General features: G+C 58.8%; 4 protein-coding genes across 8 annotated transcripts in view; 2 read left to right on the top strand and 2 right to left on the bottom strand.

The window, feature by feature from the left end:
* Positions 1-6,517, top strand: part of SBNO2 (strawberry notch homolog 2) — a 47,409-nt gene extending 40,892 nt beyond the window's left edge. For all 4 annotated transcript variants that reach the window (XM_033520205.1, XM_015651785.2, XM_015651786.3 and 1 more), the window contains 9 exons: positions 299-407; positions 643-717; positions 1,025-1,168; positions 1,323-1,417; positions 1,532-1,624; positions 1,821-1,952; positions 2,153-2,229; positions 2,633-2,823; positions 3,708-6,517. In XM_033520205.1, coding sequence (XP_033376096.1) covers positions 299-407; positions 643-717; positions 1,025-1,168; positions 1,323-1,417; positions 1,532-1,624; positions 1,821-1,952; positions 2,153-2,229; positions 2,633-2,823; positions 3,708-4,270 — 1,479 coding nt within the window. In that variant the 3' untranslated portion in view covers positions 4,271-6,517. The remainder of the gene's footprint in view (positions 1-298; positions 408-642; positions 718-1,024; positions 1,169-1,322; positions 1,418-1,531; positions 1,625-1,820; positions 1,953-2,152; positions 2,230-2,632; positions 2,824-3,707) is intronic.
* Positions 6,518-7,571: 1,054 nt separating this feature from the next.
* Positions 7,572-9,315, bottom strand: GPX4 (glutathione peroxidase 4). The gene is made up of 7 exons (XM_015651792.2): positions 9,237-9,315; positions 8,903-8,997; positions 8,608-8,752; positions 8,376-8,527; positions 8,235-8,259; positions 7,899-7,958; positions 7,572-7,827 (listed from the first exon to the last, which is right to left on the bottom strand). The coding sequence occupies exons 1-7, from the start codon at positions 9,237-9,239 to the stop codon at positions 7,795-7,797; spliced, it is 513 nt and encodes a 170-aa protein (XP_015507278.2). The 5' UTR covers positions 9,240-9,315; the 3' UTR covers positions 7,572-7,794.
* A 400-nt stretch (positions 9,316-9,715) lies between these two features.
* On the top strand, positions 9,716-12,275 carry POLR2E (RNA polymerase II subunit E). Its single transcript, XM_015651791.3, has 8 exons — positions 9,716-9,850; positions 10,000-10,174; positions 10,370-10,485; positions 10,882-10,962; positions 11,115-11,173; positions 11,460-11,538; positions 11,669-11,742; positions 12,001-12,275. Exons 1-7 carry the CDS (start codon positions 9,794-9,796, stop codon positions 11,732-11,734), a joined length of 633 nt encoding a protein of 210 aa, XP_015507277.1. The 5' UTR covers positions 9,716-9,793; the 3' UTR covers positions 11,735-11,742; positions 12,001-12,275.
* Positions 12,276-12,666: 391 nt separating this feature from the next.
* ARHGAP45 (Rho GTPase activating protein 45) overlaps positions 12,667-17,523 on the bottom strand; it is a 16,244-nt gene continuing 11,387 nt past the window's right edge. For both annotated transcript variants that reach the window (XM_015651789.1, XM_015651788.3), the window contains exons 20-23: positions 15,578-15,816; positions 15,100-15,358; positions 14,877-14,979; positions 12,667-14,710 (exon numbers count right to left, since the gene is read on the bottom strand). In XM_015651789.1, the coding sequence (XP_015507275.1) occupies positions 14,382-14,710; positions 14,877-14,979; positions 15,100-15,358; positions 15,578-15,816 (930 nt within the window). In that variant the 3' untranslated portion in view covers positions 12,667-14,381. The remainder of the gene's footprint in view (positions 14,711-14,876; positions 14,980-15,099; positions 15,359-15,577; positions 15,817-17,523) is intronic.

Raw genomic sequence — 17,523 nt, 5'->3', positions numbered from 1 at the left:
CACCCTCAGCAGTGTCCCCTCAGCAGTGTGTGACACCCTCAGCAGTGTGTGTCACCCTCAGCAGTGTGTGTCCCCTCAGCAGTGTGTGACACCCTCAGCAGTGTGTGACACCCTCAGCAGTGTGTGACACCCTCAGCAGTGTGACACCCTCAGCAGTGTGTGTCACCCTCAGCAATGTGTGTCCCCTCAGCAGTGACACCCTCAGCAGTGTCACCCTCAGCAGTGTGTGACACCCCCAGCCCCAGCTCGGCCATCTGTGTCCATTCCTCCCGTGTGTGACTCTGGTCTCCTCCCACAGTACGGGGCCAAAGCCCTGGACAGGGTCCTGTCCACAATCCTCAGCCACACAGAGAACAGGGTTCCTGTGCCCAGGAGCTACGAGAGAGGGGAGGACACCTTTTTCCGTGGTAAGAGCATTACCAGCTCCAGGGTTTCTGTTGGATGGGTTGGTCCCAGGTTTGGGATGCTGGGAGAACCGAGCAGGAGGTCAGAGGGAGAAAACAGAGGGGAAAGTGCTGCTGGCTTAGATGTCACCCTGCCAGGTGTGGGGAGGGGCTGAGTTCATGGAGGGGAAGCTGTCCTGCAGGAATGCTGATGGGAGGTTTAACCCCAAAATGCAAAAGATGTGTTGTGCCATTCTAGAAATGAAGCAAGGGCTCATCTCCGTGGGGATCTGCTGCAACCAGATGAAATATGGCACTGTCTCCGTGGAGAAGGGTACGTGAGGAAGCCCCCAAGGCAGGGGGCAGATGGAAGAGAAGGGGCTGTCATGGCCCACTTGATGTTCTGGGGTTTGCTGGGCGCCTGGATGGGATGTCTGCCATGAGGGGAAGGTCCTGTGGGAACAGCCTGTGCTGCAGATCCCATGGCTCTGCAGATCCCATTCAGCTTCCTCACAGGAACAGCCCTTGGACTGGGCTGCTGTCAGAAGGGTCATGGGGAGGCTGTTGGGGGGTCCTCTTTGGGAGGGGGCTGGTGGGTTCCTCATCTGCACCCCATTCCCTGACCCACTGTGCTCTTGCAGACTGCTCCATCACCAAATTCCTGAACCGCATCCTGGGCCTGGAGGTGGACAAGCAGAACATGCTCTTCCAGTATTTTTCTGACACCTTTGACTACCTGATTGAGAAGGACAAGAAGGAGGGCAAATACGACATGGGCATCCTTGGTATGGAAAAGGAGGGGTGGCCACAGCTCTGCCTCTTGCACCCCTGGGGTTCCAGTTCCTCCCAGTGCAGTGTCCCCACCCAGCAGAGATCCTGAGACCCAAGGAGGTGCTTTTGGGAGGATGTTCTTTACAGCAGCCTTTTCTCCTTTCACAGATTTAGCCCCAGGAGTGGATGAGATCTACGAGGAGAGCAAGGAGGTTTTCCTGACCCCAGGGCACCCACAGGATGGGCAGGTCGTGTTCTACAAGGTGAGCACCTTCTCTGCCTGCTCCTAGGCTGTGCTGAGGGGGATTTGTGAGGCAGACACAGAGCCACTTGTCCTGCCCCTGGAGTTACTCATCCCTCTGTGTGTCCCTGTTCAGATCAGCGTTGACAGAGGTTTAAAGTGGGAGGAAGCCTATGAGAAGTCGCTCAAACTGACGGGAACCTTCGATGGGTTCTACCTTTCTTACAAGGTATGTTCTGGGCTCTGCCAGGGTGGCACCTCAGCTCAGGGGTGATTCCAGCAGGAAATCTGCCATGGCTGTACGAGGTCACTCTTCCTGAGGGCTGGGAAATGCCCTCAAGGATCTCCATCCTGGCAGGAAGAGGTTTGTTTAGAGAAATCTGGGGAGGGAGGCTGTGCCTGTGCCCATCAGCTGTACCCCACAGGTGCGAGGCAGCAAATACACCTGTCTGCTGGCAGAGCAGAGCCGTGGCAAGAACTTCATCCTCTACAAACCAAATATTGGGAAGCAAAGCCAGCCTGAGAGCCTGGACAGTCTGCAGAAGAAATACCGGCGGGTAGGTGGGACCTGCAGCCTCCAGTGTGAGAGCTGGGGGAGGTTGGAAGGGCATTCATTGTAACCCTGTCACAACTCCTTCTGGCTCTGTTGTGGGGCAGGGATGGTGGCAGCAGCAGGTGTCCTGACTCCCAGTCCTGGATTTCATATCTCTTCATCCTGGAGAGTGGAAAATTCCTAATGCTGAGTGTTGTGCTGCAGGTGCTGCCCGAGGAAGCCAAGGAGCACTGGGAGAGCAGCTACCACTTCTCCTTGAAGAACTGTAACCACGCTGTGTGGTAAGGCAGCTGCAGCCCCAGCCTGCCACAGAATCTCAGGATGGTTTGGGTTGGAAGGGACCTTTAATGAAGCCCATCCAGTTTCATGGCAGGGATGGACAGAGACACCTTCCACCAGGTTGCTTCATCCAACCTGGCCTAGAACATTTCCAGGAGTGGGACAGCCACACCTTCTCTGGGCAGCCTGTGCCAGGCCCTCACCACCTTCACAGGGAGAAATTCCTTCCTGATATCCAATTTAAAGCTCCTCACCTTCATCTTAAAGCCATTAATCCACATCCTCCTTCCCTAGACAGGACCCTGCAGCTGACTGTGGCAGTGGGGGAGGCTGTGGGGAAGTGAATCCCACTCAGCTCCAGGAACCTGTGCTAATTCCAGTGGTTTTCTCCTGTGATCCCCGAAGGAACAAGAGCTGCAAGCTGATCCAGGAGGGGAAGGAATGCTTCCAGGGCATGCGCCTGAGGCACTATTACATGCTGTGCGGGGCCCTGCTGCGCGTGTGGAGCAGGATCGCCGGCGTCATGGCAGACATCACCAGCAGCAGCTACCTGCAGATCGTGCGCCTCAAGACCAAGGAGAAGAAGAAACAAGTCGGTGAGTGAAGTGCTGGGAAGGGGAGCAGGAAGGGGTCCAACTGCCCAGCACCAAGATTCCCTCCCTTAAAGGGGCGTGTTCCAGCACCCGGGGTGGAAGCTCACACTGCTGAGGTGACCCTGTGGGAAGGAGGGGAGTTGGATGTGTTGGGGCAGAGGGGGTGAGCCAGGCTCATCATCCTCATGAACACCCCAGTGCTGCTGCCCTTTCCCTCTGTCCCCACAGCGCCCCATCCCTTCCCAGGGAATGGAGTTATGAATGGAGAGGGGAGAGCTTAGACAAGTCTCTGCCTTTGAAAGGTTTCTGGCAGTAGACACCACCCTAAAACCCACTCTCACTTGCAAGTTCTTAATAATGACCAATCAGGCCAGGAATTATTTATTTGAATAGCCAACAAAAACAGACATAAACAAATTTACTCACTAGAAAGGATAAACAATGGAAACACTGCTAGTAGATAAAGGTACCTATGTTACAGCTAGCAAAGAAATTAATACAAATTAGGAGTAAATGTCACCTACCAATGAATGATGGTGGTGTGCAGAGAATCTCCTTAATTTCTCTCACTCCCTAGGGGAAGTAACTTGATGCCTATGTCTTGGTCATCAAGGAGAACTCTCCACGCACTCAGAGAGTGTATAAGAGATTTCTGATTTCATGAAAATCATTGTGGTCTTTTATAGTTGTAAAAACGCTTGTGTTCTAATTTTCGTTTCTCACACCAAGACAGAATGCTTGTTGCTGGCTAAGGAGGTTTTTAGCTGAGATAATTAATCACGTGACAGTTCTGGTCTGACTTAGCCACGTGTGATGGAGATAAGGTTTTGCTGTATCAGGGGGTGGGAGGTCCTGCCACAGGGGGCTGATGTCTGCTCCTCTCCCAGGGATCAAGATCCCCGAGAGCTGTGTCCACAGGGTGCGGGAGGAGCTGAAGCAGATGGACGAGGACGTGAAGCGGAAGCACAGCCGGCTGCTCCAGGCCCAGGAGCAGAGCTCACCCTTCTCCCTGCCACTGCACATCCTGCCGGGGCCTGGGCTGCCCCTGCCCTCCCTGTGCCAGGACGAGATCCTGGACTTGACCTACAGCCCTCCCAGCAACAGCATTCCCGACGTGGTGTTGAACCCGGAGACCAGAGCGCTCTGCTTCTCCTCGGAGCCCCCCCTGCAGCCCCAGCAGCAGCACAGATTGTCCTTTGGCTTTGGCCACGCTCCTGGGCTGGAGGGCAGCGCAGCCCCCGGCCCCTTGCTGCACGAGCCCCCTGCCCTGCCCCCCCCGCCCCCCCTGCAGCAGCCACAGGAGGATTTTCTCCAGCAAGACGGGAATATCAATTTTAGAGAGATCCTGGAGGACATGCTGAGGACGTTCAATGGGCCCTCCCAGGAGAACCTGCTCCCCCCGGAGCGCCAGAGCGTGATCCAGTTCAGTGGGCCTTTCCCGGATTTCTGAATGCCAGCTGGGAATGCTGCTGTGGATCTGTGTCCTCTGGTGCAGAGGTGAGAGCTGAGGAGCCCTGACTTTTCTACAGGTTTGGACTGATCCTGCTCTGGTTTTGAGGGAAGAGAAAGCCTGGAGTTCCTTAAAGTGAATTTTATTTATATGTACTATTCAGTCAGGCATGTACAGGTTTGTATGGAACGTGCCCAGGGGGAGCTGAGCGGGTCCTGCTGGGCTCTGCTGGGTCAAGTCCTGCTCACAGGTCAGTGCCCAAGTGGGATTGAGGGGAGACCCCTCCTCTGCCCAACCCCTGCAGACTACTGAGTGTCCGAGCCTTCCCCAGCCCTCCAGCCCAGCAAGGCCAGGGCCAGGCTCTGGAATGACCCACTGACCACGTGCTGGTCAGTTAGGGAACAGTGGGAGCCCAGCCCCAGCTTGGGCTGCCCCAGCACTGCTGTGGACCCTGAGGCTGTGCTGGCAGCCTGGGATGGAGGGGAAGGGAATGTTATCCCAGAGGAGCTGGGAGATGCTGAGCTCAGGTGTCCTCTGGCAGGGCTGAGCAGGTGTAGTGAGAGATCAAAACTGCCTGTGCTGCCCTTTGCAGGAAGGGACCTTGGGCTGCCTGAGCTCCGTGGGAGCGGCCAGAGCTGGCTGCACCCCACGGTGACAGAGCTGGAGTCTGTCAGAGCTCAGCCACACCAGGACCAGCAGGATTCCCCAGAGCAGAAGGGACACATGTCCCCTGTCCTGCACTTTAACCTCACCAGGTCGCCGTGACCAGATGTGCTTTGGCCAGTTTCCTGCTGTCACATGTTGTCCCTTCACCTGGACATCCTGCTGGTCCTGCCACTGTCCTTGGCTGGGCCATGGACCCCAGTCCACGGGTCTGGGTCAGGGCAGCCCAGCCAGGTTGTGCAGTGTCACTGTTGAGGGTGTGCAGTGTCATTGGCACTGCTCAGAGTGTGCAGTGTCACTGTCACCACCCAGGATTTGCAGTTTGGCTGCTCCTGCTGCAACTGCCCTGTTGGATACCAAAGAACAAAGGCTGCTTTGCAAAGCACTGCCCCACCCCCTGCTGCCTCCTCCCCAGGACAGAGGACAGCGAGGTTTCCTAAAAGTGGCGCCGGGATGATTTCAGGGGAGAACCTGGGACCATCCCTGGCTGACCTGGCCCTTCCTCAGAGAACTCCTGGGGCAGGGGATCCTCTGTGCCCTAACAGGGCAGTCTTGAGGGGGCTGGAGCTTCACAGTGCCTGGTGGTGTCACGTCCTCTGGGCAGACACCGTCACCTCCATGTCCCCCTGGGGCTCAGGGACTGGGCCAGTTCCCCGTTTGGTGTTGGGAATTGCTCTGGGTTCCTGTCTGGAGCATTGTGCTCTGGCTGTGGCAGGAGCTGAGCCCCAACACCCTGAGGTCACAGACCTGCCCAGTCACACAACTGGGTCCCTGAATTTTGTTTTGGGGGCCTGTCCTTACCCCCCTCCCCAGCTGGCACCTGCTTCTCAGCACCAGCCCAGGCTCAATCCCTGTGGTCGGGGGCACATTTCACCTCCTTACCTCAAAGTGATCACCAAAGATGGGGGAGCCCCCTGTGTCCCCCCCAAAGCCCTGCTGCTTTCCCCCAGTTCTGCTCCTCTCGACCCCAGCAGCCTCCCCCGGGCCCAGGCAGAGCCAGGCTCCCCCTCTCCACACCCTCCCCTATTTAAAGCACTGCTCGATTGGGGCTGAATTCTCAGCAATGAGGGAAAAGGACGCCGGGAAAACCCAGCTCAAAGAGGTTTAAACTCAGGAATAGCAAGGGGGAATTCCCTGCTGGGCACCCTCTGCTGTCACCGGAGCCTTACCTGGTGGCTTTGACCTTAACTTTAAAATATATGCAATCCTGCCTCCCTGATCTCTGGAAAGACAGAGAGCACCTTCAAGGAATCCCTTTCCTGCCCCGATCCCGTGTTTTGTCAGGGTTAATAATATGTAATGTTATCTTTTAACTAAATTATTCTGCAGTTGTCCTACTGATTGTATTTTTAATGAGTCCCTGTTTTCTTCCCTGACACCTTTGTGTTGGCACTTTTTAATCTGCTTGTCGTTTGCCTTTTGTTTCTATGTATATTTATAATTAAGTTGTACATATGTAAAGAGATTTTTTTAGAATATGTGCCTTGGACTAATAATTCCTGAATTTTCTACTTGCCTCAGAAGGATAATTTTTCATTCTGCTCAGTAAAAATGGAACAGAAGCCACACGTGAGATTTCTGTAACTCCCAGCTCTGTCTCTTGTCTGTCGGTCTGTCCAACCTGCCCCAAGAGCCCAGCTGGGACTTGGATCAGGAATCCCTGGGCCAGCATCGTGCTGGCAGCTGCACTTTGTATCTCCTGAGTCACCAACTCGGTGGCATTGAGGGCTGTTGTCCCAAGCCTCCCCCTCTCCCTGGGAGATTCCACTGCTGGTGCTGAGGAGGATCCTGGCTGGATCCAGCCTGGGCACTGGCCTTGGATGAGGCAGCTCCCTTCTGGCTTGGCTGGAAAAACACAGATAAAGGAGCCTCTGTTCCAGTGTGTTCCCCCAGCAGGAGCTGCCACAGCTCTGGGATGTCTCATCCAGGCACTGCTGGCCCTGTTATCCCACGGGAGGAGAGATGGGGTGACCCCCAGTGAGTGATCCCTAAATGTGAGCAGGATCCTCCCAGCATCCCTGACGTGCTGGGCTGGAGGCTCTGCCCGGATGTGGAGATGTCCCTGAGAGGGCTGTGGGTGTGACAGGGAGACCCAGCACTTCCCAGGCCCTGGGAGAAGGTGCAGCAGCATTCCTGCATGGCAGAACCTGAGCTGTCCCTGCCCAGGATGGGACACCAGTCCCATAGGCTTGGCTGGGCACGGCTGTGCCTTCACAAGCACACAAGACGCTGCCCTGAGGAGGAGGAGGATGATGATCCTGCTCGCTGTGGTCAGACACATCCCTGGCTGCAGGGGGTATTTTGCTGTGTCCTAACACGCCTGGGTTCTGTTTTGCAGGAATTTCTCCTGCCCAGGGCTTGCACCACTGCTGGACCCATCCCCTCTGCTGCCATACCCTGCCAAGAGGATCCCAGAGGGGACAGGAGGGATCCCGGGGGAAAAACCTCCTCAGCTCTCAGGAGCCCCTCAGGAGCACGGGATCATGCCAGATTTGCACTTCCTCCTCAGCACTGAAGATTATCCCTGCTTGGCTCAGGAGTTGCATAAGGTCTTGGCTTCCCAGCAAACTCAGGCTCTCAACAGGAGCGGCACAGCCCTGGCCCCATCCCCGCTCCATCCCACACCAAACACAGCAGCTCATTCCTAACGCCTTTATTGCAAGGGGACTCCAGTTACTGTGAGGGGGCTCTGGCTGCTCCTGCCCACAGCACCCACAGCCCCCAGAGCCTCCATCCAGCAGGTGCACGCCGTGGGTCAGGGCTGCCCCACCAGCAGCTGGATTGGAGGCAGCCCGTCATGGGGCTGGAGGAGGCTCCACAGGCAGCAGGGTCAGGATGGGCAGGGGGACAGCAGAGCGGAGCTACAAGTAGGCAGGCAGGTCCTTCTCGATCACCTGTGGGCAAGAGGGGAGCATTGTACCCCGAGAACATCCCTGGCCTTCCCCTCCTCAGCAGCAGCACTTACATAGGGATCTTCCATTGGGCTGTACCTCTTCACCACCTGACCTTCCCGGTTAATGAGGAACTGTGGGAGTGAAGCAACCCCTGGTGAGCGAGTCCAGGGCTCCCAGGGAGCTGTTGGGAGCCCTGGACAGCTCAACCCCCACAGCCCCATAGCTGTGCTCTGGGCAGGGCAGGGGTTCCCAAGGGTCTCTAGACACAGGAACCCCTTGGGATGCTCCTGCCCTGACACCTGGGGTAATGGCGCAGAGCAGAGCCCAGTGAGAGGCTCCCTCCAGCCTCAGGGCACCCCCAGCTCCCCAGAGGGAGGTGCAGCCCAGAGGAGGCACCTGTGTCCTACCTTGGTGAAGTTCCATTTTATTGCACTAGGAGAGAAAAAACAGGAGTGACTTTTGGGCAGAAAAGCTCTTCCTCACCCCTGGCCAAGCCATGAGCTGGCTGCAGGGCTGGGGGTCCCCAGGGTTCCCCATGCCACACTCACTTGCCCAGGGTGCCTCTGCCCTTGGGCTGTTCCTTCATCCACTTCCAGAGGGGGTGAGCATCATCCCCGTTGACATCGATCTTGCTGTACATGTCGAACTTCACCCCGTAGTTCTCAGCAAATGCCTTGATCTGAGCGTTGTCCCCGGGCTCCTGAGGGGCCATACCGGGACCGTGAGGGTCCCCGGACCATCCTGCCACTCCCGGGGAACTCCAGCCCCCACCCCACGTACCTGCTTCCCAAACTGGTTGCAGGGAAAGCCCAGGATGCGTAAACCTCTCTCAGCGTATCGGGCGTGCAAGTCGACAAGCTGAGTGTAGTTTACCGCGGTTTTCCCTCATTTGGAGGCCACGTTGGTGATGATACAGACGTCGCCCCTGCAGAGGGGGTGGATGAGCTGCCCTTCCCCGCGGGGCGCGGGCAGAGTCCCCTCACCCGCCCGGGCGAGGCCTGAGGGTTACGCAAGCGCCCCCGTGGCTCAGCCTCGCCCGGCGCTGCGTTCCGCCACCCCAGCCCCTCCGTCCTACCGGTACTTCTCCAGGGACACGTCGTTACCATCGATGTCGAGGGCGTGAAAGTCGTAGATGGCCCTGGCCGAGCGCCAGTCGTCCGCCTGGGCACACTGAGGGGCGGGCGCGTCATTGGGGAGCCCCGCGCCGGCCCCGCCACCTCCGCTCCCCTGAGGGACCCTGCGGCCTCTCCGCACCCCGGCCAGGCCAGCCCGGGCCCGAGTCCCCGCCACCCGCCCTGGGCACCCCGCGGGAGAGACCCGGGGTCACCCCCAGGCTCAGCCCCCGGCTAACAGAGCGGTCCCGGAGCGGAGCGGGCCGAGCCGCGCTCCCCGAGCGGCCCCGCACTCACCATGCTCCGCACCGCGCCCAGCCCTGGTCCCGCTGCCGCTGCGCGCACCGCCGCCCGCCCGCAGAGCAGCGCGCCCCGCACCGCGCCGGCCCAGCCCATCGCACACAAACCCCGCCCCCTTTGGCACGATCAGCCAATCAACGCGCAGACGGGCAGCCTGGGTGGGGTGATGGATAGAAAACTGACCAATAGAAAGGCAGAGCGGGCGGGAAGCCCGCAGGGGTGTTTATCGGCGGAGACCACGAGGGCGGGGGGCAGGGACAGACCAAAGGGCGGGGTGTGGAGTCAGGTGCTGTGGGCCGCGGCCCCCGGGCAGCGATTCCCTCTCGGACCGGCCGCGGGTTCCGAACAGAGGCGCAGCAACTCAGAGACCCACCCCGACAGCAGCAGAGATAAGGCCGCTCCCTCCGGAGCCAGCGGCGGGGGACAGCTCTCAGCGGACCACATCTCCCACGAGGCTCTGCGGTGAAGGCCCCCATGTGCGCCTCGGCGCCGCCTGTGTGTGCGCGCGGGGCAGGCGGCAGCGCGGGCAGCCGGCGGGGGCCTCAGCGGGAAAGATGGACGATGAGGAGGAGACGTACCGGCTGTGGAAGATCCGCAAGACCATCATGCAGGTCCGGGGGAACGGAGGGACCGGGAGGGCCCAGCCTGGTGTGCCGGGAGGTCTGGAAGTGCTGCAGGGTGTAGGTGGGGGACGTGGAGGCCGCTCCGCCGGCCCGTTCCCGGTGCGGGCGCGTTCCTGAGGCCGGTGCTGCTCCCACAGCTCTGCCACGACCGCGGGTACCTGGTGACCCAGGACGAGCTGGACCAGACGCTGGAGGAGTTCAAGGCGCAGTTTGGGGACAAACCCAGCGAGGGCCGCCCCCGTCGCACCGACCTGACCGTGCTGGTGGCTCACAACGACGATCCCACGGACCAGATGTTCGTGTTCTTCCCCGGTGAGCAGGGGAAGCCCGGCGGGGTTCACAGCGGGAACGGGAGGCTCTCGGTGACCCCGGCTCCGCCTGTGCCCGGTGTGACCCCAGGATTCGGAGCACAGGGGGTTCAGGTGTCCCCGCTGTGGCTCAGCCCTCGGGGAGGGGGGTTCAGAGCATGGGGGCTCGCGGTGACCCCGGGTCTGGTTCTTTCCTCAGAGGAGCCCAAGGTGGGGATCAAGACGATCAAGATGTACTGCCAGCGCATGCAGGAGGAGAACATCACACGAGCACTGATCGTGGTGCAGCAGGGAATGACCCCCTCGGCCAAGCAGGTCTGTGGGGACAGGGCTGTGTCCCACTTTGGGGCTCCTGGGGGCACCATGAAGGTTTTTCCCTGTTTCCTAGCGTTGCTGTGGATAAATAAAAGCCCCAAATTTACCTCTGGATAAAAGCTTTTGCTGGAGCCTGTTGTATCATAGCACAGGCTCTTTTTTAGCACCCAAATGTATTTAACCAGAGCAGCTGGTTCTGGTAGCAGTGGCACAGCTGAGGGCCCACGAGCAGTCAGGAGGTGGGGGAGGGAAAAGGAGATGTTTCCCTGTTCCAGGAGATCCATGTGCTCGTTCCCAGCTTGCCTGTGTCTGTGTGAGCCCAGGTGCTTACCCAGGAGCAGCTCTGAGCACTGCCAGGACTGCCCCAGCCACCTCTGATGGGCCTTTTCCTTCCAGTCCCTGGTTGACATGGCTCCCAAATACATCCTGGAGCAGTTCCTGCAGCAGGAGCTTCTCATCAACATCACGGAGCATGAGGTGAGCAGGGTCCCCCCCTTTAGCTGGCTGCATTCCTGCTGCTCCCAGAGTCCTCCTGCCGTCTTTGGGCTCAGGGACACACTTGTCCTTTTCCCCTCCCAAACACGTTGGCTCCAGTTGCTGCCTCATCTCAGCCTCTCTCATGTTTGCAGCTGGTTCCAGAGCATGTGGTCATGACAAAGGAGGAAGTAACGGAGCTGCTGGCCCGATAGTATCCTTCCAGTGTCCCTTTCCAGTGTCCCTTTCCAGTGTCCCTTTCCAGTGTCCCTTTCCAGTGTCCCTTTCCAGTGTCCCTTTCCAGTGTCCCTTTCCAGTGTCCCTTTCCAGTGTCCCTTTCCAGTGTCCCTTTCCAGTGTCCCTTTCCTTCCCTCCCCCCTGCTCGGGTGTGATGAAATTTGGGCTGAAAATCCCCCCTCCTGCCTCGGTTCATTTCTCTGTTTCACGAGCTGCTGACAGCCCATGGCACATCTAGAGCTTCTCCTTGACTCCCAGCACAGCAAACTGAGGGAGAACCAGCTCCCCAGGATCCAGGCCGGGGACCCTGTGGCCCGGTACTTTGGGATAAAGCGTGGCCAGGTGAGTGGAGCAGGCTGAGGCAGCAGCTCCCTGTGACAGGGCAGGCAGGGAATGACCCTCGAGGGCATTTTGGAGCTCTTGGAGCAGGAAAAGTGTCTCCTCCTCTTCCTGAGCTGTGTCTGCCTTGCAGGTAGTGAAGATCATCAGGCCCAGCGAGACGGCGGGCAGGTACATCACCTACAGACTGGTGCAGTGACACAGTGGGTAAGGATGAGGGGATCCCCTGCTTGTGGGGGCTCTGGAAAGTGCCAGGGAATGTTCCAAGGCCAGTGTGAAACAGCTGCTTCCAGGGAAGTGTCTCAGAGTTCTGAATGGCTCGTGGAGGGAGCTGTTGGGGAGAGCAGGGTGAGGCCACCTGCCTCTGCTCAGGCTGTGCCCACTGGGATTTGGGGTGGTCAGAGGGAGCTGGAGCAGGATCAGGTCAGGGGCAGGAGGTGATTCCCATTCCTCCTTCTCTTCCAGGTGTGAGGATCTGCATGGCTTCCACCAGCAGTTCACAGGAGCTGGGAGATTCCTGCACTTGGAGGTGGCCAAGGAAATCCTCTTCCCACGTTGCCTCTCTGCAGCTCCATCACTGGGCCTCATTCCCTGTCTTCCAGCTTGGACTTCGTGGTGACCCCTCAGTCCCCTCCAGCACTCAGCCATGGAAACCTGAAGTGATGGGAGGAAATGAGTAGGAAAGGCTTTTGCTTGCCTGTTTTATGAGCTCTTGTTTGAAATAAAGATTTGTACCCTCAGTGCTGTTGTTGTTCAGCCTCTCCCTGCGGCAAAGCCTCAAGACTCTGCAAGTTCCTGTATTTTTCATTATGTTTGGAATCTCTTCCTGCTGGGACTCTGCATCGTGGCTGAGCTCTGCACACCCTTTGCCAGCTGCCTTGGGTGATTTGGAAGCTGCAGCTCAGATTTACCTTGTTCCTTCCCTGATCTCCTGCCCTGTCCCCTGGTTTGGGACCCTGGTGTTCGGACACTGCGATGGAGAGTTGCTCATCACCCCCAGCTGCACTCATTTGAATCCATCCCAGGACTCTGGGGAGCTTTAAACTTCACTTTTTATGCCAGAACCACTTGGATTTGTTCTCCTGCAGCTGGGGGAGCCTGGAAGATCCTGATTCCCAGGACAAACACGAGTCAGAACACACTGGTTTTATTGGTTTTTTGTGAAGCTTGTCAACGTGAACACAGCAAGGCAGCATCGTGCAGCAGCACAGGCCTGTCAGGACAAACACAGAATCGACACAACCAGGAGGGAGCTGCCACCGTGGGAAGCTCAAGCACAGCTTCAGCCCCTTCTCTCACTCACACTCACCTTCATCATCCTCACCCACCCTCACACGCACGCGGTACCGCCGTGGCAGCAGCATTCCCACATCCTCCTGCTGCCCTGGAAAAATCCAACTATCCTGTGGAAGAGCTGGAGGGCACAACAAATCCTGGGGGGTCTCCAGCTCTTCCCTGGCTCAGTTCCAAACCTGACTTAACCTGGGTTTATGTACCTTTGTTGAGATGGGTTCTCCATCGACCCCAGAGGGTTCAAACCTCCCACCCATTGCCTGGTTCTGCAGTACCAAGGTGTCTGAGACCCCCCCCACCGTCAGCTGCTCTGTCTCCCACAAGCAGGAGAACAAAGGAAAAGGCTCTCAGCTCATTCCAAGCTAAAACTCGTTTCTCTGTGCCTCAGTGCAGGAAAGTCTCATAGCTTTTAAAAAAACAAAACCACTTAGGCTTTAGTCCGTTTGCCAGCAGAGGTAGTGGAGTCATGTTGAAGGGTTGATTCATGTCTTTACAGAAAAAGAAGCTCAAGATTATATTGGCTGGGGCTGGGGCTGGATCCAGGCCGTGGTGGCCCTGAGGAGGAGGAGGAAGAGGCACTTCCCTGTGGGGACCTGCCCCTTGCCCAGCTCCAAGAGCAGAGGGAGTTAGTCCTGGACTTGCAGCGCAGCTTTTTGGAGATGAAATGACTGTACAACCAAACCCTGAGAGCTCAGCAGGGCTCAGGACCCTGCAGCCAGGCAAATCTGCCCTGAGGCTGTCCACAGCCTGTGGCTGCTCCTTGCATGGCTCCTGCCAAGGAGGGAAATGCCCACCAATCCAAATATCTGTCAGTCCAAGCAGCAATGCAGATGCCATCAGCTGGGCCAGGACCACACAGTGCTGAGGTTTTGGGGCAGGAAATCCATCCTGAATTCTAGTTCAGTCAGGTGTCAGTGAGGGACATCCCCTGAGATCCTGGCAGATGGCACAGCCCCAAAGCCAAGCCTGGCTCGGGGTGAGATGATGCAGGGGCTTCACCCCAACCCCAGCGCTGCTCCAGCCGTGTCCCTGTCCCAGTGAGCTGCCTCCAGCTCCGTCTGTCCCTGTGGTGCCATCCTCCTGCCCATCCTGAGTGACTGCTGTCCCCATGTCACCCCTGGCAGCCTCAGCCATCAGGGGTGACCGTGTCCTTTGACTCATCCAACATCGATCTTGCAGCACAGGTGTGGGATTCAGGGATTCAGGAGCACAGCAAAAATAAAACACCTGACACAGGCACAGCCCTGGGTTCCTTCCCAGTCCTGAACAAGTGCAGGGTCTGCCCAGATTCAGCTCCCAGGCAAGGTCCTTCATGGCCCTGGCTGAGCCAGAGGTCCCAGCAGGCTGTGACCCCATCCCCTGTCCGGGCACCAAGGGACTCAGAGGTTTTGTGTGAAAGCTCCAGACAGGAATCAGCCAGGACTCGCTTGCAGCTGACACACCAAACCCCCCCAGGCTTCCATGTGTCCCTCCCACCCCTCCACATTCCAGTTTCCAGCATCTGGGCAGCCTCTGGGATTTGCCCCTTCATCCATCCCAGTGTCCGTGGTGGCTCAGAGGAGCCGGGGCTGCAGCTCGTGGCTGCCGTGGCCCCGAGGGCTGCCGGGCTGGTTTGTGGCACCCCTGGGCGTGGTGGGGCTGCGGCTCTCAGGGTGTTCCTCCACATCACTTTGCTCGTCCCCAGGGCTGCAGCAGCGAGGAGCGGAGCCCTCTGCATCCGACTGCCCCACGCTGCAGCTCCGGCTCCGCAGCCCCTCGCTCCCCTCCTCGCAGAAATGAACCTCCTCCGTGCTGGTCTCGCTCCCCTGCTTGCTCAGCTGTGTCCGTGGCTCCCCGGCGTCCTCCAGCTCCGAGTCGGAGTCCACGGAGCGGTCGCCAGACTCTGTGGGACAGAGGAGCTCTGTGCCACCCTCCAGCCCAGCACCGTGGCTTCAGCAGGGGCTGCATGCAGCAAACCCTGGGTTCCTGGGGCAGGGATGGGTCTGTGTGCCCTCCGTGCCTCCCAAGGGACCTGCACCTGCCGGGGACCCCCAGTGCCTCCCACTGACCTGCGAGCGAGTCAGCGCTGAAAGCCAAACTCCCCTTCTCCGAAGGCAGCTCCAGGTAGGGGCCGGTGCCAAGAGGAGCCACAGGAGAGGAGCCTGAATGGGCCTGGGAGGGAACAGGGATGGTGGTGAGGGCACAGAGGAGAGCTCTCACTCCCTGGGAGTTGACTCCAGAGAAGGTTCATGGAACACCCCCCGAGGGTCCCCTCTCCCTGGCCATTCCTACCCGCTCAGCACCACTGGCCACCTCCTCCGTGGCGCCCGAGCCGCGTCTGCCGGGCTCGGCCGGTGCCACGTCCTTGTGCTCAAAGATGGTGGGGTAGAAGATGATGAGTGCCTCAATGATCCGAGCTTGGTGGGGATAATCCACCAGCGAGGACAAGGAAATCGTGGCATCCGTGGGCCTGGGGCGCATCAGTGTTGGCCCAAAGACGATGCCCAGGTTGCCTGAGGTCATCTTGTTGTCCTGCTCCACTTCCATGATCCTGGGTGGGAGGGGGAGGAAGAGTTTGTGAGAGCGAGGAGGGAGAGGGGTGGATGGGCAGGGCTGAGGGGAGATGCTGGGCTGGAACACTCAGGGTAAGGAGAGCAGCAGCTGCAACCATGGATCTTCCTCCTGGCACCAGTGAGGAGGCTGCACTCACCCCAGGGGAGAAAGGGAAGGTGCCCAGCAGCCACACAGGCTCTGGCCATGCCCCTCTCACCTCCTCAGGTGCTGCAGGAGGTACTGCAGTGTGGCCATGTTCTCGCAGGGGAGCTCCTTCAGCAGCTCCCTCAGCTTCAGCACCAGGCTCAGCACCACCTGGTCGGTGTCGGCTCCCCTGTCCAGCAGCTCGGGGCCGCCCTTCCCGCTGCGGCCCTTGGCCTCTCCGCCCTGCAGGCTCTCCTTGGCCAGCCCCATCAGCTCGTTGTACAGCCTGAAGGGCATGAGGGGCTCTGGCAGCTGCAGGGAGAAGAGAAGAGATGATCCCAGTCCTGGGAGCAGCTCCCACCTCCATCAGAGCCGGACCTGTGCCGAGCTGGTGACACCTGGGGCATTTCTACAGTGAGGAAACATGTCTGGAAGTGCCTGAGGCCAGCTCAGAGAGGGCTTGGAGCACTTTTAACATCCATTTGTCTGTGACCTGCAGTGCTGCAAACCTCTCCCCAGAGGTGATATTTATTTATCCGTTTCCTGGAGCGTGTCAGACCAGCCTCGTTAGCCCTGGCCAATGAACACTTGTGAAGTTCAAGCCAAATGCAGCATTTGATCCACCCCTGGGTGCTCCCTGCTGGGCTGAGGTGCAGGGATTCCCTTTTTTTCCTGGAAAATCCCTGGCTGGGGTGTGCCCAGCTGGAGGTTCCCCAGCAGACAAGGGCTGGCTGGGAAGAGGACAGGGATGGGTTGTTGTGGGTGGGGTTGGCAGGATGTGAAGGGCACAGGATGTGCAGGGCACAGCCTGCAGCAGAGCTGGGGCTGCGGCGGGGGAAACTCTGCTTTGAAGTTTGTGTGAAGCAGAGGGAGCTGGTGTTGGGTGTTCCACATGGCTGGGGATGTTTTCAGAGCAGCCTCAACGGATGTTTTGGGGACAGGCTGCCTCACAGCGAACGGGTTCCCTCCATCCACCCCGTTATAGGAGGACTTTAAGCCACTTCACTGCAGCAAGGGGTCAGGCTGGGGCTCAGCACTGATTTCCCCCTCTCTTTCCACTCTGCTTCTCTTTGGAGAAACCACGGAGGCCACTCAGAGTCCTGATGTGCAGGAGCCCAAGGACACAGCTTTCCCTGTGAGGTAACACAGGGCTGCCCCTCTGGAGGGGTCACAGAGAAAGGCAGCACAAAGAGTTAATCCACGGCTGCCTGTGAGGGGAAGCAGCTTCCGCTGCGCTCCTGCCTTGCGGTGGTGGCTGTGGGAGGATGTGGGTGACGCTGTTTGCAACGACAGCCTGGGTATGGGGTGGGGGTGCTGGGGCTGAGCACACCCTGGGGTGGCCCGAGGGGCAGATACCCTGCTGAGCACATCCCATGGTGAACCCAGGGGCAGAGATCCTGTTAAACCCACACCATGGTGATCCCAGGGGTAGAGACCCCTCTGAACCCACCCCATGGTGATCCCAGGGGCAAAGATCCTGTTAAACCCATCCCATGGTGATCCCAGGGGCAAAGACCCCACTGAGCACATCCCACAGTGATCCCAGGGGCAGAGACCCCTCTGAACCCACCCCAGGGTGATCCCAGGGGCAGAGATCCTGTTAAACCCACCCCATGGTGATCCCAGGGGCAGAGACCCCTCTGAACCCACCCCAGGGTGATCCCAGGGGCAAAGACCTCACTGAGCACACCCCAGGGTGACCCCAGGGGCAGAGATCCTGTTAAACCCACCCCAGGGTGATCTCAGGCACTGAGACCCCTCTGAACCCACCCCAGGGTGATCTCAGGTACAGAGACCCCGCTGAGCCCACCCCAGGATGACTCCAGGGGCAGAGCCCACCCCGTGGGGATGTGACTCAGCTCCTGCAGGGTGACCTTTGCAGGTCCCTTCCCTTTTTGGGTAGCCAGTTCCCCAATTGGAAGGGGTGGAGCGTTCCTTGTTCGGTGCTTGGGCGCGTCGCTGTTCTGTGGCTGTGACCACAGTGACGCTGTGTGGGATGAGCTGGGGGGGGTCACTGTG

The sequence above is a fragment of the Parus major genome, chromosome 28 (genome assembly GCF_001522545.3).
Source record: "Parus major isolate Abel chromosome 28, Parus_major1.1, whole genome shotgun sequence".
Classification (NCBI taxonomy): domain Eukaryota; kingdom Metazoa; phylum Chordata; class Aves; order Passeriformes; family Paridae; genus Parus; species Parus major.
This window is presented reverse-complemented; position numbering and strand designations above follow the sequence as displayed.